Below are 25,993 nucleotides of genomic sequence, written 5' to 3' on the forward strand. Positions count from 1 at the left end.
TTGTGGTTTCTTTCCTACTGTCTTTGGTGACATCCTTCCAGAAAACATTCTGTGCTGGAGAACAGTATGGTGCATTTAAACTCTTCAAGCTGATGGAATCTGGTGATTGATAGAAGCAAAGCAAAATGTTGAAATGGGATGAGTGCCTTTGCTCAGTAAGGTTTTCTGATTCCTAACAGAACACAATGGCAAAGCTCCCCAGTGGGGAATAAAGCTGCCCTAAGTTGTCCTGTCTGAGAGTGTGGTAAAGATGTTCAACCCTGCCTTGTTCCCTTTTGAGACATTTCTGGGGTTTGAGGGGTTTTATTTTATAGCTTAAAACAAAGGAAATGGAACAGATGTAAAATTTGACAATACTTGAGCATTTGCTTCATACCAAAGCCGTGCTGTTTGATTGGAGAGGTGACAGCCCTGAGCAGAAAGCTGTTAGAAATCAGTGTTTTGAGTGTTCCCCAGAAGGAAAGGAGCTGAGTAGGTGTGAAGTGTGGGTAATTATCCTATTTCTTTAGTGTGTGGGTGGTTGTAAAGCTCTGGGGGAACAACTAAGCTGCTTGAACTAACTGGCTATTTTCATTTATTGTAGGTCTCCAAAAATAACAATAACTTATCTGATAACCTTCTGGAAAAAAGCAACGCATGTGGAAGAGGAAGGTGCAACGTGACTGCATCAATCTGCAGGAATAGTGTTTCATTGTCAGGATTTTTGCTACAGGTAGATTTAAGTAGTTGAGCTTCTAAAATTGTAGCTGAGCGCAAGGGATGCCATGGACAGATTTTTTTTTTTTTCAGTGTGTTTTTCCTCAAGCTAATTGTTGGTCAGTTATCCTGGGATTGCTTTCATGTTACAGGTAGATAGGTTTGGGAGTGTTTTTTGCAGAGCACTGCAGTTGATGAAAATTCATAATCCTCCACCAGTGGGTTGCTGAAATCTGGGATGCTATAAAGGGAAGAGCTGTTCTTCAGAATGGTGCTGATCACTCCCAGGCTAGAAGGGTGCTGATGTAGCTGTTCTCCTGGGAGTCTGCTGCTCTGAAACCTGGCCTTGTACTGGATTCAGCACCTGCAAGGACGTGGTGCTGAGCTCCTCAGTCTCTGGTGGTTCTAAACGTATCCATGGACCTGCCAAAATGGTGGCTCAGTAATGGTTTGACTTCTCCCTCTTGCCAGATGGATTTTGCAGTGGCAGTGTAATTAATGTGTGTTTCCCTCCCCTCGGTGACAGGTGGCTCCACTTGCTGTGGAGATAAGAACTCCCTCATGTAGGGCAGCTCTGAACACCTGCGAGCAGCCAGAGCCCCCTCCAGTGCCCTGTTAGTGATTGGTAGAAATCAGGCAAGAAATTTTGAGTTTCAGGTTTTCCTGTAACTAATTCTGAGCAAAACCAAAACTTGCTGTTTCTAACATCTTGTTTTAGATTCTAAACTCTGTGGCTTGCTGTAAACAAAGTCAGGTAACAGAAAGTTTCATTGGTGAGCTCCCTTGGAATCAGGAATGATGTACTTTGTTAGATGGGATTTTTTTGTGTAGGAAATGTCAGTGTTGCTGAATTGCATGGATGAAATGTCTGACTGGTGTGTAGGAGGCTAAGTGCACTCCAGGATTTTATTTTAGTATCCATCAGGCTATTAGCTATCCTGTCTTTATCATCCAGAATAGAATGGAGGCCATGTGATGACTTCTGGTTTGTAATGTTTATTTTAAACAGCAGCCAGAAGCCTGTGGCAGCTGTGGGAAGCTGGGTTGTGTCCCAGGGAGAATTGCAGATGCAGAGGGGAGATGTTGGTACAGGAACCCCAGCTGTAGTCCTTGGTGGGCTAAGAGATCCTTCCAATCCAAATGTGACAGAAGGAACTTGACAATGAGCAGCTCAGCTGGCAGCTTAAATTACCACAGCTGGGCCTTCATTTTTGGGCTATAGTAACCTACTTTGTAGTGTTTCACAATAGCTTTTTCTTTTCTGGGCAAGAGAGGTAAAATATGTGGGCACATTGATGCTTCAGACAGGGGAAGGGGAGCACACCTTCCCCAAGTTTTGCTTTTGCCAGCCTTGTAGGAATTGTAATCATGTGAAGTGCCCAGCTGAGCTCAAATGCAGCTCCCTCAGCTTCAGTGAACTCGTGCCTGTATCTGGGGATAACATTTTTCTTGATGGTGTGATATAGATAGCAAGTATATTATTTCAGGTTACTGGAGGTTAAAGAAAAAAGCCATAAATTATTATCCAGCCTGGGTAATGGGTGGGTGCTGCTTAGGAGAAAAGGGAAAGAAGTAGGTGTGGAAGGATGGAAGGAGCTTGTAAGCAGAATGCTGCTCCATAACTGCTCTATAATCATAGTTAATGCTTTTTGGGAGGATTACAGAATGATGCAAGACTTCAAGTTGATAGCTTGTTTATTTCCCATCTCACAAGTGTAAATGTAGGCAGTCACACACAAAGGTACACAGCTCTGGGGTCAGTAGCACAGGTATTTCATTTGCACAGGCTGTGAACAGGAGCTGCTTTGGTAGCAAACTTGTGCAAAGAGAAGCTCAGGACGTGGGGAGAGGAGGGGTGTAGTTGCAGGGGGGAAGATGCCAGGAGTGTTGAGCAAAAAGAACAAGCAGCCTGCATTTTTCCTAGAAGTGCCAGCACTGCCAAAGCCATGGGATTTGAGTCATGGAGCTTGCTAAGGACATGTGTGAGACACATGGGAGAAATAAGGTGTGAGGTGTTCATGGCAAGGCAGGGCAGGTGGATTGCTGTGAGGCTGGGAAGGAGCACCTTGGCTTCTGCAGAGCCTGCAGCCTGGCACTGGAAAGGAGGAGACTCCACGCTGCTGCCCTGAGCTGTGGTCCCTGGAGGCATTTCTGGATTCTGCCAGCTCACACTGCTGGCTGCACCTTGCGCTGCCTCACTGACAGGAGCTGCACTGGTGGGCACTGCAGCCTGAAGATTGATTCCTCCCCACACTGTCCAGCTGAAAGAGCACCACTGTGTCTTCAGGGGCTTTAAATCAGCTGAAAACACTTGTGCTTGTTTCAGTTCATTTTTATCCACTATCAAAGTTCTTATTCTTTAACCCATTACTTACCTGAAGACCTGAGCCCCAGCTTTGCTTGGGCTGGGAGCTCTGGGACAGGAGTTCCTGCTGGTGGCTGGTACAGGACACTGTGGTTGATATTTTGTGTTGTACCAGTGTAGTGCTGCTGCTGTCAGTAGCAGTGGTGAGTCCTACCCCTGTGGTAGAGAACGTGAGCAGCACAGCAGGCACAGGCTGAGGCTCCAGCATTTAATGAGGTGTGAGCAGTTCCCTCCTTAAAGCTTGAGCAGTTGCTGTTGTGCCATACTCACTGTCAGATGGGCTTTGCAATGCCCATACCCCTCATGAGCAGGTACATGGTGGAACTTGACAGGAGAATGAAGACAACTGAAGTAGTAACAATGAAGAAGGAATCAGCACTTGCTGGATGCTGCCCCACCTGCCAGGTGCTGCCAGCTCAGAGTCTGGGGGGAGAGTAGTGCAAACTTGTTCAAAACACTGATGGCTGCATGCCAGTCTTGCCACAGACTTCTTCAATGATGCTGTTACATGAAGGTGTGCTTCACTGCAGTAAATCTGGAGGAGCACAGCCTGATATTTTGACACATCAGGTGAAAGGCCTTTCCATGTAAAAAAGTTAATTTCTGTCATTCTGGCATGCCAAGAAATGAAGTGTTCTCGGTGTGAAGCTGAGATTCTTTTGTTACTGGCAGGTGCCTGGATTCTGAGTTACACCTGTTGGTGACCTGGTTTTCAGGAGGTTTTGGGAAGCTCTTGGGACACCCAGGTGCAGATGGTTGGCACATGGTTGGCTCCTGGATGGCAGAGCAGTGTCCTGCACAGAGGGAATCTCCTGCAGTGCACGTGGTGAGCCAAGGACTCTGCTGGACACAGAGGGGGCTCCTCTGAGCTGACACCCCCTGTCCTTCAGGGAATGGGCAAAACTGGAGAGACAGTAAAGGGAACTCTTCTCTCCATGTGAACTGACCTAGTTCTCACTTTGAGTTAGCACAAAGACAGTTTGTGCTGGTTCTGATGCTATTAGAAATTGAAGTGTATACACCCACAGTGTCTGAATCAGATATTCTAAACTAATAGTTTAAAATAGATTTTTTTTTTTTTTTTTTTTTTTTTTTTGATCAGAACACAGACTGTTATTTAGTAGCCACTGGTTCACTGAACTGGTAGCTTCAGGAAATCATCTTTCATTTGATTGACATCCTTTACATAATTCTGTGTTTTATTTGACCAAATGAAATCTGGGCAGATTTAGATAATTAAGAATCTTGGCTGTTTTCACAAGAAGGTTCCTAAATGGATATCTGCAGAAGGAGAGGAACAGCTAGAACCAACACCCTTAAAAAAAAACCCAAACCACCCCTGACTCAATCTCTTTGTACTTTTTATGTACCTCTGTGCAGAACTGTTTTTCTGTGGAGTTTAGCTGGTTCTACCCTAAAATCCAGAAGGGTTGGTGTTGTTCATACTCACATCAGGAGCTTCAGTTTGTTTTGTACACAAATCTGCATTTCTGGCCCCTGTTGAAGGTTCACCTCCAGAGAAAAGTTCCTGATATCTCACAGCTCTGATTCTTCATGGTTCAAATGGACACTTCTTGTGGAACTGGCACTTCTTGTCCATTTAGCCCAGAGATCTTGTCAGAGCTGTCCTTGGCCAGCCAGAACCCCATTCTCCCAGGCTGAGCTGATGCCTTTGGGATCTGCTCTCTGTGCACAGCCCAGCCCAGCTGAACTGAGGGTTCACCCCAGTGCTGCCCATTGCCTGAGCTGTGGGAGCCCCTCCAGCCCAAATGCAGGTGCAGCAGGGAAATGTGGGCTGGGTTAATCTGTTACCATCTCACACACAGCTAACTTTGCCATTTAATGAGTAACTTGGGGGATGAGATGACTCTGAGTGTCTGATCACTTAAACCTGAGGAGGTTACACCTGATCTGTGACAGTTTGTTCAGGAAACACCCAGGGTTATGGTGAGAGTTGGGAGGTGGTGCTGCTGTTAAAGTGAGGATGGTATTTTGTGATGAATCCTCTTCAGAGCAGTCTGTGGGGTGGGCATGTTGAGCACAATGGGTTTATGGGTTTGAGCCTTACCTGTTTCTGTGCTGCTGCTGCTGTAACTCCAGCACTTTGTGTGAGCAGCTTTTTTACCTGATCTCAGTCTTGCATAGGGAATTGGATCCTAGCTCCAAATGTGGTGTGCAAGACTAGAATCCAAGCTGAGGACACTTCTTAGAAAGAGTACTGATGGTCCAGTGGAGAGTAGAATTCTTCCAGAATAATTAACTGCCCAGTGACTGGGATGCTGTCTGGCCAGAGAAGTCTGGTTTGGCACTTGAGAAATGTCTGTAAAAAAGTGTCTCTGTAAATCCTTTGTGTGCACTGGTCAGAGGCGCAGCCAGTTCTGGAAGAGCTGATAAATGATGTGATTGTTTTAACCACTGGATGCATATTGACTGTTCAGAGTATTGCTACACAGGCAAGTAGGAACAGCCAATTCTTGTGTGTTTCAGGGGGCAGGAAGGGCAGGGTTGTTGCACTTCACAGCTGCTGCACTCCAGGTCCTGTGCCACTGTCACCCCATTTCCCTTGGGAGAAGAGGTGAGGATTTCTACCAGAGTGACTTCATTGTAGATGTAATGCTGAGTGTACTAAGCAACATTCTGCCTAAGACCAGATCAGACATTGCAGCCAGGGGAGCTCTGAACAGATGTCAGCACTTCCTTCACATTGGGGACAGAGTGGTTTTGGGAGGGATACAAAGAGCTTTGGGGAGAATCTCCATCCTTGAGTGAACCCAGATAGCAACTGGACAGGACTATGAGCAACCTGTCACAGCTGGCCATGCTCAGTGTGGGTGTGATCCTGGATCTGTGCTGGGGAGAGGATTGTCCTCTGCCCCTCTACCCCCCTCCACTTACTACAAAGCTGATGATAAGCTCAGAAAATTGATAACATCAGTGCCAACAGCTTTTCTTCCTGGCCAATCAAAACAGACATGCCATGGATAAGGGAAGGAGGGTGCAGACACTTAGGGTAAACACAGAAATGACAATTGCCTTCTGGTGCTGGGTGGTGCTGGCTGCAGCTGGCTGACATAGCTCTGTGTGTGTCTGTGTGACAGGGTCTCTTGGTCACCATCTCCCCCCGTGGGTGTCTGTGCACACCTGGCAGTGCCTCAGTGTGTCTCTGGGTGTCCTTCAGTGTCCTCATGTCTGTGTCTCTTGGTGTCTGTGTGTCTAAGCTGTGCTAATACTGCTGTAACTGCCTCATCTCAGTAACTTCTTAGAGAATATTTTAATTTTTTCTCCTTTTGCCCCCCTCTCCCCCCAGCATTGACCCAGTGTCCCCCCAGAGCAGAGAGTGACCCCTCTGCTCGGTCCCTGTGTCCCCACAGCTGGGATGGCTGCTCTGAGGTCACCTCCTGGCAGGGCCCCTGTGGCTGAGCAGCCCCTGGTGGAGCTGCAGGAGAACAATCCCCACAGGCTTTGGAAAGAAACAGCTTCACACAGATAGACAGGCTGGAGACAAACACAGGCTGAGAGTCACTTTTACAAGTTTCTTTATGAAATTAAATGTTGCCCCTGGTCTGGGGGGAAGGTATAGTGCAAGAAGGACTTTGTACATGCTACTGAATTCAGATATCCCTGGATGACCAGACTTTGGTCAGCTACAGCATCAACAAACACTGGATTTCTGAGCTCTGCAGACAGTGCTCACTCACACTTGAGCTGGAATGAGCCAGTGTCTTCCTTCCACTGTCACAGGATGTCTCCTAATCTAGGGAATTCAGTCAGTATGGCTTCTAACTCTCACTATGGTAAGGCAAATCTTTCTTTTTGCTAACCAAGGTTTAAATTCATTCTTTTTGGCCACCATTTGAAACTTGGGTACTTAAAGTGAGGCTCTTTATGCCAAATTTAGGCCTTTATCAAGTGGTTTTCCATTTTTAAAAGTGTCAGTAACACTCCTTGAATTTGAGGGTCTGTGGGAGTTTGGATAACAATGACGTTGCAGAGTTGAACAGCAGACTCTGACTTCTGGGAGCTAGGTTTGCAAATATCGACCTTTCTTTAAAAAAAAAAAGGAAAAGAAAAATTAAACAGACAAAACAGGCATCAAGTTAACAACATCTGACAAGAACAATTACAGACTTACAAAATACACAGTTCTGATTTTTACCATAAATAAACACATTACAAACAATGAGCATTTTCATTGGCCAGGAAATATGGCAGAATGATGGAGAGACAAGAATCTAAAGAATTGAGTATGGTATTAATTAGGCACATTTTTCTCTAACTTATGTAACTCAAACCCACTAGAGAGATTCTTCGACTTGACTCATGCTGCAGGTTGGCACAGTTTAATGTGGGGCACCGCTCACCGGTGCTGCTGGACTAAAGGAGGGAGGGAGGAGGTCACAGTGCAGTGCTCACTGTGCTCGGAGGGCCTGCAGAGGCTGCTGAGTTAGCTGGACACGTGAGGAGGATCACAGCTCTGAGAAAGGCAGGGCATGGGGTGGGCACAGCAGAAGGTTCATCCCTCCTCACCACGGACTCTGAGCTGTTGTTGTGAGCGCGGCAGCGGCCTCGGGGCCGGCGGGTCCGTGGGCTGCCCTGGCCTGTGGCAGCTGCCAGCCAGCAGTGTGGGCACAGCGGGAAGGAGTGAGTCCAGTACAGCTGACAAGGTAAATCCCTCGGGCTGCAGCCTGTCCAGCTCCCTGCTGTGTGCTCCTGGAGCTTTGCCTGCTGGGCAGGGCAGGGCAGGGCTGGCACCGCTGCACGCAGCCTCACCTGGGAACCAGCGGGTCAGCCGGGCTGCACAATAAATAGGGAAGGCAGGAGCACCTGTGCCATCCTCTGTGGGCACGGGGCTGGCTGAACCTGGGCTCCACCTGCCAGCAGGGAGGGATAAAGTGCTTTCTCAGAAGGGCTTCAGGCACAAACAGGGGCTGCCCTATTTCCGGAAGGGCGTCAGCCTGCTGATGTTCTGCCAGAAGTTCGAGGGCTTGCGCTTGGGCTCGGCCAGCATGAAGACCTGCTGCTGGGGGAGCGTGCTGGGCAGCGTGGGGTGCTTCTGCCGCAGCAGGAACTCGTAGTAGGGCCTGGTGACAGCTGCCAGGAGGAGGAGGAGAGGGGAAGATGTTAGTGTTTTGTGGAGACAAACAAAACTCCACAGCTTTGTGGAAGCTGTGAAGCCGGGATGTTTATTACAGCGCTGGACACACGTGGAGATTCCTCTCTAAAAGACATGCACACCTCTGGGAACTCTAGGGTTTTTTATCTCTCTCTCACATCCATATGTATGCAATTTCACAATAGGTTCATACATTTTCATTTTTACAAATTTTGTGTGACATTTGCCGCTAGTTCTTCTTTCTCAGGAAGAATTCCTAGGTCAGGCTGACCTGCTCTCACAGCAGTCTCTGTGTCTCTGTCTCCCCCCTTAGCTCTGTCCTTGGGCTGAAGCACAGCCTTTCTCTGAGCTTAGGCTTTCTACAAGAACAGGTAGTCAGGCTAAGTAGCAATGTTTTCAAGCTAGAGACTTAACTCAAAGATGTACATTTCACCTAAATCAGAATGGATTTCTACTCTGGAAAATTTCTACTCTGTCTCATTAGTTAAACACAACTCCTTTTCCCCACTCTACTGCCTCCCCCAGTCACCATTAAAGCTGCAGGGCTGTGATTGGGTTTGTCTCAGCGTACCCTTTCCTTCAAGTTATCCTTACTTTCAGCAGTGCCTTTCAGGATTAGAGCGCATGTGGAAGGCCCAGAAATGTGCTGCACAACTGTCAGGTGTCCTGCCAGCACGACAGCAGGGCTGGAGAGCTGCAGCTCATGACTGGTGACAAACTGAGCTGGTGCTTTTGGCTGTGCTGGGAGAAGCAGCTGCTGTGCAAGGGCTGCTGGTGCCTGTTACAGCCTCCTGGGCTGGATCTCTGGCTAGGAATGGTCAGTGCCTGCATGGAGGAGCAGGCTGGTCTGTGCTGTCTCCCGAGGGCTTTGCTCTGTTAGCATGGTCTGGCTTCCTTCCAAACTTCCCCCCGTTTGCAGCCAAATCTTATTTCTGGCCCTTTTTGACATGTAGCCAAGCTTGCTTTCAGGAGATGTGGCTGGGCTTTGAGTGCTGGCTGTACCACCAAGAGGAAGTGGTTTTCTCTGTGGGTTCAGAGGAACCAAGTGCCACCTCTTCCTCTGAGCAGAGGGAAGGGGAAGGTGCCAGCAGCAGGGCTGTCTTCAGCGACAGTGCTGTGGGCACAGGAACCTTTATTTTGCTTGACTTCACTCTCCCCTGGCTGCTGCTGACTGTCCTTGTCTGTGCAGGTTGAACCCAGAGCCCTGCCCAAGCATGGTCCCTGCCCTGGCACCCTGCCCTAGGTGCAGGTTTGAGAGCATCTGCCACGGGCAGGAACAGCCCCTGCTGCAGAGACCTCTGTGCCCCATGGGGACACTCCAAACCTTGCCTTTTGCCAAAGGGAATGCCACACTGCTGGGGAAGCCTGGCTCCTAGGGAGAGGCTGTGCACTGGCCTAGAGCAGAGTGCTGATTATGTGCAAAGTGGCTCTCCTGGAGTTAGGAATGATCTCCTGACTCCAGCCTTCTGAATCTACCAGGAACTGCAGTGCAAATGGTCACCATCTGGCCTTCTCAAGAGTTTGTTAATGTCACTTCAGTGAAGCCTTTCCCATGCAGTAAATACAGAGCCACCCCCCATTCCCACAGTGCTCCTGTGCTCAGGTGTGACTCACCCTTGGGCTTCCCAGCATGGTGCTGCTTGCTGGCATTCAGCATTGCCTGCTTTTTCTGCACCTCCGTGATGGAAAACCCTGGAAGATGAGGCAGATTCGTGTCAGCAGCAGGTCATCATTTGGGACCTCAGGAGAAGACAAGGGTGGGCAGATGCCTGAGGTGCAAGGCCACAATTGCTGCCAAGGCTGGGGGGCACAGCCTGCTCCCCCAGCCTGTGCTGGGCTGCACAGACCCCCCTGCAGGGTTTGCTGCCTGCCCTCAGCCCAGGCTGCACTGGGGGGAGAAGCCACTGCAGGCCACTGGTGGCTGAAATCTTTCAGATCACACCAGGCTGAATTGAGAAGGATTTGGACAAAACAACACAAACCCTCTTGGACAGGGAGAGCCCTTGACTGAAGCTGTTCTGTACTGCTCTGGACCCTGTATGTAATGTATTGGCTTTTATCAGCCCTGCTTGAACTCCTTAGGACACACCAGCCTCCCTGAGGACAAACTGCAGTGATGGCTTATGGTGGTTTGCAATTTTTTAATTGCACAGATTCATTCACAATGTGTCATTCAGCAGCCCAGAGCTGCTCTGGAGCATGGGCTGGCTTCCCCACCCTTTCACTCCTCAGGCATTAGCCAATGGCTAAAAAAGGTGAAAACCCAAAAATAATAATAATGATTTAAAAACAAAACAGCCTCCCAGCCTTGCTCTTTCCGTACCTGTCTCCTGGTCGAGCTGCACCTGCCTCCTTTCATTCTCAAACGCCTTCAGCCAGCGCTGCTTCTGCTCAGGCTTTTTTGCACAGAACAAATGGACTTCCTCAGTGTCTCTGCAGTGCAGCTTGAATGCATTTTTCACACTGATATTGAAGTCCTTGTCTTTGCCATCTTCCACATCCAGGATTTCCATGTCATCCATGCTGATGCGACTCTTGTAGTACAGGATGTCCCTGCGCAGGAGGTCCTGCAAGAGAGATCACAGCACATGGAGCTGTCCTTGATGTGATGGCAATTTACCTTCCTGCATCATCAGAGTCCTGGGTGTGAGTCTGTGCAGCTGCAGAGTGCTGGGCTGCTGGGGGCATGCAGGGAGCCACAGTGCTTGTTCTGCCTGGTGGCTGTGCTGGGGCCTCTCTGCTGCCTGAAGCTTGGGTGTTACACATGATCCCAAATCCTCATTAAGCCTCTGACAGAAAACACTATTTGAATCTTTCAGTTCCACTTAAAAGCAAAAGTAATACTGATTACCTCTTGGGTTTTTGTTGACAATGAAAAGTAACTTTGAGGACGGTGATTTTCATACCTAAGTTACCTGGAGCTACCTGCATGCTGTGGAATATGCAAAAAATAATTGGCACATTCAGTTCTGAAATTCCAGTGGAAGATACTGTTCATTGGCTCCAAGAGGGAAGATTTCTGTTATTACTCAGCTTATGAAAAAAGCTGTACTTACAGACTTAATGTGCTGTTAGCATGGCCTTACTGACTGCCAAGGCCACAGCTGTTCATCAAACCTGCAGCTTTTTCTGAATACAACACTAAGGTGGAAGTTCAGATGAAGAGCAAGGTATTTAAAAGAACTTGTGTGACAATACTCATCACTGAGTTGTACAGAATAACCCCTCACTAACCCCAGAAGCTGTGCAGTGCTTTCTTCTTGTGCTGTGAGGATTAGAGCAGTAGCTGATTGCTGTGCTCAGATGCACAGAACACCCCAGGAGCTCAGAGGAAAGAATGCACAGAGTGCCAGGAGCCCATGAGGCCAGCAGGAATTAAGGAAACAAAGGGGTGGAGAGGGAGCTCACTTAAATCCACCAGCACAGCAGCAGCCAGAATTCATGGTTACCTTCTTGCAGCAGACAAGCTGGTGATCGAAGAGGAAGAACATCCTCTGTTGGCTCTTGGCTTGAGGGTGGGAGATTTTGGCTAATTCCCCAGAATAGATGAGTTCTGAGCTTCTGACTAGGACATCTTCTCCCTGGGAACAGCACAAAGCACAGGTTGGTCTCAGCCTCATCTGAAAGTGGGAGCCTGAATTCCTGCAGACAGAACTTGTGTGGGAATGAGAGAGAGCCTCTGTGCTGGAGGACAGTCCTTGGCACATCAGGGAGACGCTGTGCCCTGGCACCCAGGGGGGGGAACTGAATTTGATTAGAACAATAGTGTGTTACATTTTTAAAAAGCTCCTGTTCCATGGAGTCTGCTCAGGAAAACTGCTCCATCCCAGACATAAAGGAGGCACATAAGCAGGGAGCTAAGAATTTAGCCTGACATCCTTGGGCAGAGAGACAGTGTGGGTTTATTGAGTCTAGGATTTAGAAAATCAGTATTTTGTTTCTTTTATTTAGCAATTTTTTTAATGAGTCCACAGGGAACCTTGGTTTCCTCTATGACTATGCCACAAGTTGCCTTTCTGCAACAATAATCTGGCTTGTTAAGAATTAAGGAGCAATTCTGCTCATCCTGAAAGTTTGAAGTCACTCAAGATAAAATGGGGGGGCAAGAGAAAAATAATAAAATTCCACTAACCTACATGCTGATTTCATTCTGCAAGGAAAAACAGGAAAGCAAGAATCCCAGGGCACATGCAAAGGCAGCTGGTCTAGCTGGTTATATGCCAGACCTGCTCAGCTGTACTAAAAGACTAAAATCAGAGAGCTGAGGTGGGGCTAGACAGTGAGATATCACTGTGGAGAGAAGCTGCTGGAAGGGCAGAAGAGGAACAAGGTGGAATTGCTTGGGCAGGGAGTCCCCACCTCCCAGTCCTCGATGGAGCTCTGCCACTGGGCGATCTTGTCGATGTTCTCCAGGCGCCGCTTGCGCTCGTTGATGAGCCGAGCCACGTTCTTCATGGCGTTCAGGGCAGCCTCCACGTCCTTGAAATCCCTGGGGACACACACAGGCCTCAGGGTACTAGGATAGTGTTTGAAAAATCCCTTCTCCGGGATGTTTTCTCCTGGGAAGCTTCAGCTTCTCCTTGTTTTGCTGTTTTAGAATGTGATTTGAAGAATTAATGACCAATCACAGCCAGCTGTGTTGGACTCTGAGGAGTCAGTCATGAACTTTCATGATCACTTTTTTGCTAGCCTTCTGTCTGTATCCTTTCTCTTTCCTTAGTATAGTTTTAGATAATATAATACAATACAATATAATATAATATAATATAATCACAGAATCACAGAAGTTCAAGACTGGAAGAGACCTATAAGATCATCAAGTCCAGCCGATGTTCTAACTGTTCAACTAGATCATGGCAGCAAGTGCCACATCCAGTCTTTTTTTGAACTCTTCAAGGGATGATGACTCCACCACCTCACTGGGTAAATGATTCCAGTATCTGACCACTCTTTCTGTGAAATATAATATAATATAATATAATATAATATAATATAATATAATATAATATAATATAATATAATATAATATAATATAATATAATATAATATAATATAATATAATATAATATAATATAATATAATATAATATAATATAATATAATATAATATAATATATCAGCCTTCTGAGAACTTACTTGGAGTCAATTTCTCATCTCTCACCTCGCCCTAAAGCCCTCACAACACCCCAGCCTTGTGCTTGGCAGAATGACACAGGGGTGCTGTACCTGCACTCCAGAGGGGAGCAGCTGGCACAGAGCTGGGATGGAAGCAGGATTCCACCTGCAGTCTGTCCCAGCTGTTCTGTCCCTGCTCCTCTGGCAGCTTCTCAGACACTCCTTGGTTTTCAGGCACTGATTTGATGTTGATTAGAACAATAGCATGTTATATTTTTAAAAAGCTCATTTTCCAGGGAGGCTGCTCAGGAAAGCTGCTCCATCCCAGACATCCCACCCCTCTATGTGTAAAGGAGGCACATAAGCAGGGAGCTAAGAATTTAGCCTGACATCCTTGGGCAGGGACACAGTGTGGGTTTACTGAGTCTGGTAACAAATCTAGGCCACCTCTGGGGAAGGGAAGGGGCTGAGTAATCCCATGTAGCTACAGAGGTGCAAATAGGAATTGCTGGAAGAACCTGCAGGTTCTCCTTTCCTTTCTGCAACATAACTCATTCACCATGCTGCTGTGCCATGCAGGGGCTGGTGTGTGGTACAGAGGTGAAGCAGTCCCACAGTGACTGGCTGGTCTCAAACATGGGCTGATGGTTTATCTGGCAGGGTGGGACAGAGGCTGAGCTGTCCTCCCCCACACTCCATCTGTGGCCACCAGCCACCTCTGCTGAGTTCAGAGCTGCTGGGAAGGGGTTGAGCTGCACAACTTGGCTCTAAGGCAGCTCTCAAACATCTCTGCACTTCCTTAGGCAACAAGATGTGCTTAAAACCATTCTGGGAAGCACCAGGGCTGCAATTAGGAAAGTGAAATTGAGTCAAACCACAATGGACCAATATCAACACTTTCATAGAGATATTTCATGTTTTCACGTACTTAATTATGTGACATTTATTTGATCCAAAGGCAGTGCCCTCACCATGAATGTGGGTGATGGATTTGGAGGCTATGGAGCTGGCACTGGATGGGCACCAAGTGTGCATGGCCTGGCTGCTGCAGGGCACAACTTCCCACTGGGAACTGCAGCTGTATGGGCATCTTGGCATGTATTCAACCAATGCTTTTGGAGGCACAGTTCTCAACACCACCACCAGAAACATGGACAGAAACCAGGACAAATCCAAGCTCCAAAGTAGGTATGTGCTGGTATCACAGATACACAAGCCAAATCAAATAGAAAAAGGCTGTTATAAAGTGGACCTTGCAGCTCTCGATCTGTGACAGGAAAGCTGAGTGCTGCTGTAGTGGAAAATTATGTAAATATACTTTTATAATATACTGATAATAAGTTATAAGTTTTATTATATTGTATTGTATTATATTATATTAGTGTATTATATTATATTAGTATATTATATTAATAGAACATAAGTATAATATTATTGTAATATTGTGTTATATAAGTTCATAAGTATATTATAAGTTATATAATATATTATGTAAATATACTTTATAAAAATATATAAATATAATTTTTTCCTGGTTTCTCCAAGGTAACCTGTAAGAATTGTGCTGGCTGCAGTTAGCCACTGCTCTCCATGCACAAAGTTATAGTTTAAGTTAATATTATTATAATATTATATAAGTTATATTATTATATAATATTATGTTATATTACATAAAACTTGTAATATACCTATACTATGTAAATATATTTTATAAAACTATATAAATATACTTTTTTTCCAGGTTTCTCCAAGGTAACCTGTAAGAATTGAGCTGGCTGCAGTTAGCCACTGCTGTCCATGCACAAAGTTATGTTTTAAGTTAATATTAATGTTATATAAGTTATATTATATGTAACTTATAATATACTTATACTATGTAAATATACTTAATTAAATGACATTAATAAACTTTTTTTCCAGGTTTCCATGAGGTAACCTGTCAGAACTGAGCCGGCTGCAGTCAGCCACTGCTCTCCATGCACAAAGTTTTAAGTTAATATTAATATTATATAAGTTATATTCTTATATAATATTATAAGTTATATTATATGTAACTTATAATATACTTATACTATGTAAATACACTTAATTAAATTACATTAATAAACTTTTTTTCCAGGTTTCTGTGAGGTAACCTGTAAGAACTGAGCTGGCTGTAGTTAGCCACTGCTCTCCATGCACAAAGTTATGTTTTAAGTTAATATTAATATTATATAAGTTATATTCTTATATAATATTATAAGTTATATTATATGTAACTTATAATATACTTATACTATGTAAATATGCTTAATTAAATGACATTAATAAACTTTTTTTCCAGGTTTCCATGAGGTAACCTGTAAGAACTGAGCTGGCTGCAGTCAGCCACTGCTCTCCATGCCCGAGCCCATTTCCATGGGAGCATCCCGGCTCCGTCCCCGCCCTCACCTGTGCTGGGGGTTGGTGTACTTGAGCAGCTCGGCCAGCTGCAGGGGGTATTTGCAGATTTTCTGCACGGGGGTGAGCAGGAAGCCGTCCAGGGAGATGTCGATCATCTTCTGCAGCAGGCGGCACGCCTCGAAGAAGTAAACGTACTTGTTGACCTTGGCCAGGCGCGACAGCTCCAGGCACGCGTTGGGGTGGTTGTTGCAGTACTCGGAGTAGATCTGAAACTCTGTTTGCTGCAGGGCACAGGGAGGGGGTTACTGCCTTGTCCCTCAGGCCATGGCCTGTCACAGACTCTAACCGGAGGTGTTTGGTCATTGGTGCCCTCCCCAGGCTCTCAAACCCAGAGATTCAAAGCTGGGTGCTGGCAAAGTGTGTCACTGCTTCATCTGAGAGACCCAGACATTCCCACAGACCCCGCTCGGGGCTCAGCTGAATGCTCTTAGTGCCCACACCAGCCACAGCTGATCCTTCACTGACCTCAAAATACCATTACTGGAAACTCAGTCCTGCTCGAGATTTTGGAGTCTTCCTGCATTTTCCCTGAGGTACCAAGAGCTGGCAGGGATTTCATTGTTCAGAGGATAAGGTGCTTTGAAAATGCTCTTTCCACAGCCACAAGAGCTAAAGGATATTTCTTTAGGAAGTGGTTGAGCAGGGTTGGGATAGAGGGTGGTGGCGTTTAGTGGATCTTTTTAAAGAAAGCTTCAGTTCTGTCTGACAAATTTCTAAATCCTCTGCCTCAATCCATCCTCAGCTACCCCTTTCCCATGAAGTCAAATTTACTTACATATTCCAAGAAGCATGAGCCAACCTCACTCAAATGTGGGTGGTCTTTGTTAAATTTCTTCTCTAGTGCTTTAACAAATTTCTTCTGGCACCTGTAGATGTCCTCAATATTCCCAAAGATTGTCTTCAGCTGTTCCTCTGTAAACATGTCGGCTCTCTTGCGGCACTGCTTAATGTAACCCTGGAGAAAACCAGATTGGAAACCTCCTGGGCATCTGCTCTGTGGCACAGAAAGCCTCAAGGACTGCACACCAGGTTCCTGCACTCCCTTCCTGCATATCTGGACCCATCTGTAACCATTATTTCCTCTCCTTTACCCTAAACATGGTACAAATAGAAGCTGCCAGAGACTCATGGCAGCCCTGGGTGATGCTGCTGAAGGAGTCACAGAGCTGCTTTATCCCTTGCTGAAACAGCCTCTGTGTGTCTGCAGTGGGGTGCTCTGACCCCAGCACTGGTAGATTCAGACCAGTTAATCCCAGGTGTGGACCTGGTTTGGTGTCTGTGTGAGGAGCTGCCCAAATGACTCCAGCAGAGCAGAGCCCTGAGGGGCAGGGGGACACTGCAGCAGGAGAGGCTTGTGTGTAAATGTGTGCTCTTTGCCCCAGCTGCCTCTGCTGGGAGCCACTTTTGTGCCATTGCAGTGGAGAATTCTGTTCCTGCAAAAATTGCAACTGCCTTCACTCCCCCAGTGCAGGATGGATCTCTTTAACAAGAGGTGTCACAATGTTCAGCATATTTGACAGTAAAGGATCCAATTGGCTGAGCATCCCCAGTTGTTTTGGTCTGAGCATGGCTTGTCTGAAGGCTTGAGTTGCTGATTATATTACTCCAGAACATATATTAGACAGGACAGCAGTGCTAGACATTTACTTTTCTGTGGCTTGGGAAATTCAATTAATTCCATTTAATCAGAGCACAAGTGAGTGCTCCAAATGCAGAGGCATTTGGGATTTTACTGTAATGAATTGTCTTCTGTTTTCTGACCATATACTGGCATTCAGCAGAACTGATGAAAATCCAGTCTCATTTTCAGAAAAGTTTCCTGCTCAGGGTCCCTTTCTGGGCAAGCATGGGACACAGTCCATTATCCTTCCAGAAATCCTTACAGTCCCTTCCCCCTTTATTCCTTACCTCACAAATGTCCTTCAGGTGCTTGATGTAGTCTCTCTCTGTGCTTATGATCTCATTGATGACGTTGGTCCTCATCTGGTCTTTGGTGGTCTGGCCCATCCCGAAGCGCCGGGAATCCTCCTCTCTGCCGCCCTCCACCTTCAGGGGATAATCCTCCATGGGCTCATCCTGGTTCACCCGCAGCTGCAGCACAAGAGGGTCACTGCTCCACTGCCCAGCACCCCTGCCCGGGAAGGGCTGCAGGGCGGGCACACACTGGGCAGGGTGGCAGCAGGGGTGTGGATTGCCTGCAAACATTTCCCCTGGGAGCCTGAGGCCGGACAGGCGCTGTGGGGAGGGGACAGGGCTGCTGCTCCCACCCTGGCACGGCTGGGTTTGGGCAGGCATTCCTAGTGCACAGAAACTACAGCAATGATATGGAGTCCTTCAGGAATAATGCATGTAAAATCAGGACAGAAATGGTTTATCAGTTGAAATTTTCTTAAATATTTGAAGGAACACTTTGGGAGGGAGGGGAGAATCAGTAAATGGTTGGTTTTTTATCTACTTTGTTGTTCTCATACTGTCAGTAACAGATGGCCCCTCGGTGTCTGCTTCCCGGGATTCTTTAAAGAGAGTTCATTGCTAAAGCAGCAGCAGATCAGCTGCCCGTGGGCACCGAGGCGGGGAAGAAGGGCAGAGCCCGCCAGGGCAGTGCGGGACTCCCGGTGCCCCATCAGAGGGCAGCACAGCCCGGGAGCAGGGACACGGCGGCTGAGGGCAGCGCTCTCTGCTCCGCACAGCGCCGGGCTGAGGGACACCGCCACAGCCCCGGGGGACACCGCCACACAGCCCTGAGCTAAGGGACACCGCCACACAGCCCTGAGCGAGGGGACACCGCCACAGCGCCGGGCTAAGGGACACTGCCACAGCCCCGGGGGACACTGCCACAGCCCCGGGGGACACTGCCACACAGCCCTGAGCTAAGGGACACCGCCACACAGCCCTGAGCTAAGGGACACCGCCACAGCGCCGGGCTGAGGGACACCGCCACAGCCCCGGGGGACACTGCCACACAGCCTCGGGGGACACCGCCACAGCGCCGGGCTGAGGGACACTGCCACAGCCCCGGGGGACACTGCCACACAGCCCTGAGCTAAGGGACACCGCCACACAGCCCTGAGCTAAGGGACACCGCCACAGCGCCGGGCTAAGGGACACTGCCACACAGCCCCGGGGGACACTGCCACACAGCCCTGAGCGAGGGGACACCGCCACACAGCCCTGAGCTAAGGGACACCGCCACACAGCCCTGAGCTAGGGGACACTGCCACACAGCCCTGAGCTAGGGGACACCGCCACACAGCCCTGAGCTAAGGGACACTGCCACACAGCCCTGAGCTACAGGGACACTGCCACAGCCCCGAGCTAAGGGACACAGACTGCAGCATTCCAATCTGGGCTTCCCTTTCTGGCACTGCTGAGTGCTCTGGGAATACTCTGCTCGTGACCCAAAGGATCCATCCCAGCACAGAGAAGGAGTTAAAGTTAGGAAGGTAAACCACACATAATTACAGGAATTTTTAGTACAGCGACACAGAGCTGCTTTAAACTTTTAATGTCGTTTCTTCTAGGCTCTATGACTTACCACTAGATACAAATACACCTACATATAAAACACAGTGCACACCCTCCCTTGGCAGCACAGGCACAGAGTACATTCACTCACTGCTGAAGTTAATTCACTCACTGCTGAAGTTAATTCACTCACTGCTGCAGCCCTCAAGATGTGCAACCCTGTTCTCCTTCACTGTGAGCAGGACATCGGCAGCTCTTAAACTCAGAGCTCGGCCTGAAACTCAGATGTGGAGTGACAGAGCCCTGCAGTCTGAGCCGAGCCTCCAGACACACCAGCCCTCCCTGCAGTGAGCTTGAGCCAGGGGTAATTAGCAGGAAATCTTCAGCTGGATGCTTGAATAAGTGTTGTGATTCCTCTGTTAAAAGAATTTCTGACTGCATCCCTAATGCCTAGTGCTAGTCTGCTTTACTCTAAGATGACAAGTTTTTGCCAGCCAGGACAATTCAATTTAGCAGTAACATGAAAGAAAAAAAAAAAATCTGTGTTTTCATTGCAAAAAAAAGCAGTGCTGAGGTCTTGGTAATCTTATTTGCAAAACATTCCACTGTTTGTATTAATTATGCAGCCGAGACTATCCCCTGCAACCTGGAACAAAGCATTTGAAAACCGCCCCCCTTCTGCAAGGACTTTTGCTACAGACACCGGATGACCTCGTGTCACCTCCTTTCATGCTCCACCTGGTGTTGGGTCACTTGTGATCTGAAGTGACCTGGATAAAGAGCTAAAGGGCTGACAATCTCTGCCCTTGGGCACCTCAGTGCCTTTGCAGGCTGAGGAGCCTGCCCCGAGCTGGGCAAGGCTGTCGGGCACCCACAGGGACAGGAGAAAGGAAAAAAGCCTTTCCCCTCCCAGCGGGACAGGAGCACAGCAGTTACCCCCTCCCACACTCCTGCTTGCCCTGCTTGCCCTGATGTGCTTCAGAAAGCTCTGCTGGAGATGCAGCTCTGCAGGGCGCTGGCTGCTCTGCACAGCTCCTCTGTGTGGGCTTTGAAGCTGGCACCAGGGGACAGCCTTGGCCCACGAGCACTGAGTGTCTCACATCGCCCCGGATCACTGCCCAGACATCTCTGGGGTTTTTCTCCTCCATTTTTTACAGCCTGGCTGGCACTAAGAACAGCCCAGCAGCCTGAGGAGGTGCATGTGAGTCAGGTGGGTGCATCCTTTGGCCGTGGCACTGCACTGGCCCCAGCAGCAGCTGCACAGAGGTGCCTTTGGTGCCACGCTCATCTCCATTGTCTAAGTGGGCACTGGAGTGAAGAATCCAGGGATTTGCATCAGGATTCCTCCAGGAGAGCTCTGCTTGCTCCTGGAAGTGCTTGGGCACAGATCAGCCAGGGTACAGATGGGTAAGCAGGGGCCAGGCTGCAAACCAGCAAACAGGGCAGCTGCCCAGCTGGCACAGCTCAGCTCAGCTCCAGTCTGGAGCTGAACCTCTTGCCCTGATTTACTCATGTACAGGGACTTCTCCACACTGGTGGGATGCAGTGCAGTGAAGCTGTGTGTATCTCTGTGAAAGTAAGGGATGGATCCATGTGGCAGCAAAACCAAAAGGGTTATTGATGGATTAAAAACAACAGAAGTGCCTCAGAATGGTCATGTAGAAATTAGAGCCTCTCCTCCCCCAAAAGGGGGTGGGATCAGCCCAGGAGGGCACCCTGCACTGTAGCCCCTTGTAGAGGAATACAAACAAGACATGCTGAACCATCCCTGGCAGTGAAAGTCCTCTGGAGTCACCACAGGACATTAAACCTGGAGAAGGACAAACACCTGCTGCTCATGGAGAGGACAGAAAGAAAGATGAAGGTCTTACCCGAACAAAGCTGGCTGGGAACCAGCCTTCACTGTCCAGAATCCTGCCCCACCACCACTCCTTGTTGGTGGCATCCATCACTTCGATGACATCTCCAGCCTTGAATCCCAGCTCCTGGTCATCCATGGTGACGTGGTCCCAGAGCGCCTCGGCGTACACCACGCTGCCATCGCTGATCAGCTGCGGGCACAGAGGCACAGGTCAGTCCCTCGGGGCAGCAGCACCCCGTGCCAGCCTGGCTGCAGCCCTGGCACAGCCCTGGCACAGCCCTGGCACAGCCCTGGCACAGCCCTGCTGCCTCTGTGCCCCATGAGCAATGAGGAGTGGCTGCAAGGCTGCCACTTGCTTTGCCCTCACTTGCATTTTTATTCCTTTCAGAATTATTGGCTGGAGCTTTGTGCCAGAGTATGAACCTGCATACACAGAAGTTTCATTTCCTTTTAAAAATAAAGAAAAACCAGTTCTTTATATAGAACTGATAATGGTCCATTGCATCTTGTGCCCCAAAGTCTGCTACTGATCCTTACAGTAACAGAGAATCAAGATGATCCACTTGAATCAAGATGAGTCACCTAAGTACAGAAGAATTATTAAAAAAAATTAAGTCTCAAGGAAATTTTATAAGATGCTTAAATAATTAGAAGGTGTGGCAGGAAAAAAATCCCTAGTTTTAGCCCAAACTCATTTTCTGTATCAAATCAATACTATTCTTAAGGACTGAACTGATATTATCAACAGCATTTATTCAGAATCACTGGCACACACTATGTTTACCACCATAAAAACATAAATTCTGGTATTCCATCCTGCTGGCTTTGCCTCAGCCAGCAAACAAGGCTGTTTCCCATCAGTGAAAGAGGTTTCAACTGTGTTTCCAGGGGAAGCCTATGGTGCAAGAGGGACTCCTCTCTCCTTGATGAACTGAGAGTTGATTATCTGAAGGGTGGTGATGAATGAGAGTTGATTATCTGAGGGGGGGTATCTGGATTGAGAATCTAAGGTTCTATTTCGTGTGGTGGTGGAAATTGGGGGGGGGAGGAGGAGGAATGTTTATGGAAGGTTTTCATTCTGAGTTCTGTGTGTTCCTTTATTTCATAATGTAAGTTAATTAAGTTCTTTCCTTTATTCCTAAGTTGGAGCCTTGCTCTATGTCTGGTCACATCTCACAGCAGACACTGGGGAGAATGTATTTTATGCATGGGGGCACTGGCATTGCACCAGCATCAAACCATGACAAAGCCTCAGTGGTACCTTGTTTGTGGAGGATGCTCTGGTGCTGCCAGGGCAGCTCTGCTTTGGAAAGCATTCAAATAAAACCTTGAGCATCAATATTTAGAGACAGCAAAAAGCTCTGGAATGTTCTGCCCAGGGAGGTGGTGCAGTCCCCATCCCTGGGTGTGTTTAACACAGCCTGGATGTGGCACTGGGGGCCAGGGCTGAGTTGAGCTGTTGGGGCTGGGTTGGACTCAGTGATCTTGAAGGTCTCTCCCAACCTGGTCATTCTGTGGTTCTGTGAAAAAGCACTCAGAGGCCTCAGAGCTACTCTGGAATGGGGAGAGCCTGAAGCCTGTAAGGTGGTTAAAGGTTGCCCTTAAGATGCTTAAAATAAGACTCCTGGAGAGTTTGAAGCAATTACACTGAGGAACAACAGTTATTTACTGCATGCCCCATAGAGGCCCCACTGTAGCAAAAACAGGACCCCTAACAATCAAAAAACCCAAACCAAAGCCATGTGTCTGGAAGCTGCAAGGGGGCTCTGAGCTCAGCGATGCCTGGAGCCACTGCTGACCATCCCCACCCCAGCTGTGGCCAGGAAACACCTGGGGGTGCTGCAGGGGTGTCTCTGTCCCCTGCTGGCCACCACGGCAGCACTGCCTGATGCCACTGCTTTATCAGGACAGTGTCCCTTGGATTTCCACAACTCCAGGGCACACTCACAGAGTTCCCAGGGCCTGAGTGTGCCTGGGACTGTCTGAACACCAAGGATTTTCCCAAGAGGATGGAGTGCATACTGGAGTTCTGCCAAAAAGCACTTGGCCATTGTGGAGTGGCAGTGAAGGCCTGTTTTTCTCCAGGAAAATGGTGCAATGATGAATTATGGGAAGACAACAGGAGGACAGTATGGGAGGCACAGAGGAGAAAGAAAGAAGCTGTAGGAAAGCCAGTGTCCCTGGTAGGTGTGACAGTGACACCACAGCACACAGGGCATGGCCACCCTTGGCTGCTCAGTCACCCAGAGCTCTCCCCTGCTCTGGGTCACTGCTGCTGCCTCTCACAAAGGGGAGATGCACGTTGGGAAAGAACTCAGCACAATCATCAGCTGAGTAAATCAGAAGAGGGTTAACGAGGCATTTGAAAGCAAATTGAAATGCAGTCTGCCTTTGGATAGCTAATGGCCCCTCACTGAACCAGAAACAGCTTAATGCAGTGTTTCCATTCTGACAGAGATAACAGCATGATGGGGAAGGAGAGGGTGAGAGTTCCCACTTATCTACACAGCCAGTGTGGCCAGAGCTAGGTGGGATGCAGTGCACTGACGCTGTATTTGTGAAAATAGGGGATGGATCCATGTGGCAGCAAAACCAAAAGGGTTATTGATGCATTAAAAACAGCAGAAGTGCCTCAGAATGGTCATGTAGAAATTAGAGCCTCTCCTCCCCCAAAAGGTGGTGGGATCAGCCCAAATGAGTGCATCCTCTAATGCACACAGGATGGGAAACAAACAGGAGGAGCCCAGGGCTATGGTGTGGAAGGAAAGCTGGGATACAGCTGCCCCCACAGTGGGATGATTCTCACAACTGGAGCGCTGCAGGGGTGGCCATAAATCCTCCAGAAGGAGCAGCCATGGAAGGAGAGGCAGCGGGGGAGCCCTGGATGTGAGGGAGTGGTTTGATGATGGTGGTGGCAGGGCTGTGTCCCGCTCTCTGCTCTCTGGTGCCAGTGACAGGACCCACAGGAGCAGCCTGGGGCTGTGGCAGGGCAGGTTTGGGCTGGGTATCAGGAAAGGTTCTTTCCCCAGAGGCTGTGGGGCACTGAGCAGCATCCCCAGGGTCACTGCCCAGGGCTGCCAGAGCTCCAGGAACGTTTGGACAACACTGTCAGGCACAGGGGGGAATTCCTGGGGTGTCTGTGCAGGGCCAGGAGTTGGACTCTGATGATCCTTGTGTGTCCCTTCCAACTCAGGATATTCTGTGATTCTCTAAATATATTTATTCGTGAGCTGGATGAGGGGATTGAGTGCACCCTCAGTAATTTAGAGCTCTTAGCTTTGTAACATAAAGCAGTGACAGCTATAGTAGGGAGGAGAGTGGATGTAAAAGTGTTTTTCCAGACTTGGCTCTCAGATTTCAGCCCCAGAAGAGCAGCTGGGCCCTGGGTGAGGGCAGTGTAGCCACTCTCACAAAGGGCTCTCTGCTGCTTTGGGCAATCCATTTGCTCTGGGACTGCAGGGAGTGACTGGTGCCTGTGCACAGCACAAGCTGAGCCCAGCTCCTCCTGCTGCAGGGAGCTGTCACAGACACATTTTAGGAAAAATCCTTTCATTAGGATCTTTTCTCCTGAGAAGCTGGGAGGCCTCAGGAACAAAATGTAAACAATGGTTATCTGCTGCTCTGGAATGCAACAGGTGCATCTGGGATTGGTCTCATGTGGTTGTTTCTAATTAATGGCCAATCACAGTCAGCTGGCTCGGACCCTCTGGTCAGTCACAAGATTTTATTATCATTCCATTCCTTTCTATTCCTTGCTAGCCTTCTAATTAAATCCTTTCTTCTATTCTTTTAGTAGAGTTTTAGTATATCAATTTCTTTTGATATAGTACATATAATAAAATAATAAATCAGCCTTCTGAAATATGGAGTCAAGATTCTCATCTCTTCCCCGGTCCTGGGACTGTCACACCTTGGTAATGTGATGAGAAGAAAAGAGGCCAAGGCTGAGCCAGCTCTCACAGCACAGAGGGCTGACACACCCAGCTCACAGAGTGGTTCTGCTCAGTCACTGAAATCCACAGGGCTGGCTAGGGAATCCTCAGCTGCTATTTTAATCCAGCCATTAATATCAATACCTTGCATTTTCTCCATTTAACAACAGCCATACTGTGGATATGATTTAGAAAATACAGGAAGTCACAGCTGTGGGATCACCAGCCTGGCACTGCCAGTTCTCAGGCAAAAGTATAAATAAAATACACCTGAACAACAGGCCAGGACTTGTTTAACTGACAGCAAACATCATGTTTCTGGGGAGGAATCATCTATAAAGCATGAAGTAAAGAGAAAAAAACATAACAACCTATTCCTGGGTGAAAAAAAACAAAAACAAAAACAAAAAAAAAAAACAAAAAAAAAAAAAAAAAACAAAAAAAAACCCAAACAAACCAACAAAAAACCAAAAAACTTGTACCTGTATAAACTGTTTCTGCATCATCACATAGAAAAATGAAAACTATCTTTTACAAACAATTTCCCTGCAGGTATACAGAGTCTGAGTGACCAATCAATACAGAATAACAACTTGTTACTGACCAAAAAAGTAATTGGCAAGAAATCTCCTGACCAATTGAGCCCCACACGAGGTCTGTAACACTGTATAAAAGGAGTTATGTGAATAAAGAATGGCTTTTCCCACCATGAAGAAACTGGAGCCTGTGTGATTTATTCCCTTAGGAAGGATAAAACACACCAGCAGCTAAAAGGGTTTTGGCACAATGTGTTTGAGGTGGCACCACCTCAGCTCTGCAGAGGGAGGGGCTGGAGGGAAGGGGATGCTCGCCCTGCCAGGCACCTCCTCAGCTCACAGGGCTCAGCTCACCCACCTTTGATCTTCGCAATTAAAGCAAGGTTTGGAAAACAACTAATAATTTCCATGTGAAACAGCATTTATGTGCTGGCTTTGTAATGTCAAGGACAACTCAGTACATGCTCCT

The 25,993-nt window shown here is 47.9% G+C and overlaps 1 protein-coding gene across 5 annotated transcripts in view; it reads right to left on the bottom strand.

Annotated features, from left to right (window-relative positions):
* Positions 1 to 6,580: 6,580 nt before the first annotated feature.
* Positions 6,581 to 25,993, bottom strand: part of ARHGEF4 (Rho guanine nucleotide exchange factor 4) — a 216,522-nt gene continuing 197,109 nt past the window's right edge. For all 5 annotated transcript variants that reach the window (XM_063166465.1, XM_063166464.1, XM_063166466.1 and 2 more), the window contains 9 exons: positions 21,067 to 21,246; positions 17,639 to 17,821; positions 16,506 to 16,685; positions 15,719 to 15,951; positions 12,534 to 12,663; positions 11,624 to 11,755; positions 10,498 to 10,741; positions 9,789 to 9,866; positions 6,581 to 8,152 (listed from right to left, as the gene is read on the bottom strand). In XM_063166465.1, the coding sequence (XP_063022535.1) occupies positions 7,995 to 8,152; positions 9,789 to 9,866; positions 10,498 to 10,741; positions 11,624 to 11,755; positions 12,534 to 12,663; positions 15,719 to 15,951; positions 16,506 to 16,685; positions 17,639 to 17,821; positions 21,067 to 21,246 (1,518 nt within the window). In that variant the 3' untranslated portion in view covers positions 6,581 to 7,994. The remainder of the gene's footprint in view (positions 8,153 to 9,788; positions 9,867 to 10,497; positions 10,742 to 11,623; positions 11,756 to 12,533; positions 12,664 to 15,718; positions 15,952 to 16,505; positions 16,686 to 17,638; positions 17,822 to 21,066; positions 21,247 to 25,993) is intronic.

This window comes from Melospiza melodia, chromosome 12 (genome assembly GCF_035770615.1).
Source record: "Melospiza melodia melodia isolate bMelMel2 chromosome 12, bMelMel2.pri, whole genome shotgun sequence".
Classification (NCBI taxonomy): Eukaryota; Metazoa; Chordata; class Aves; order Passeriformes; family Passerellidae; genus Melospiza; species Melospiza melodia.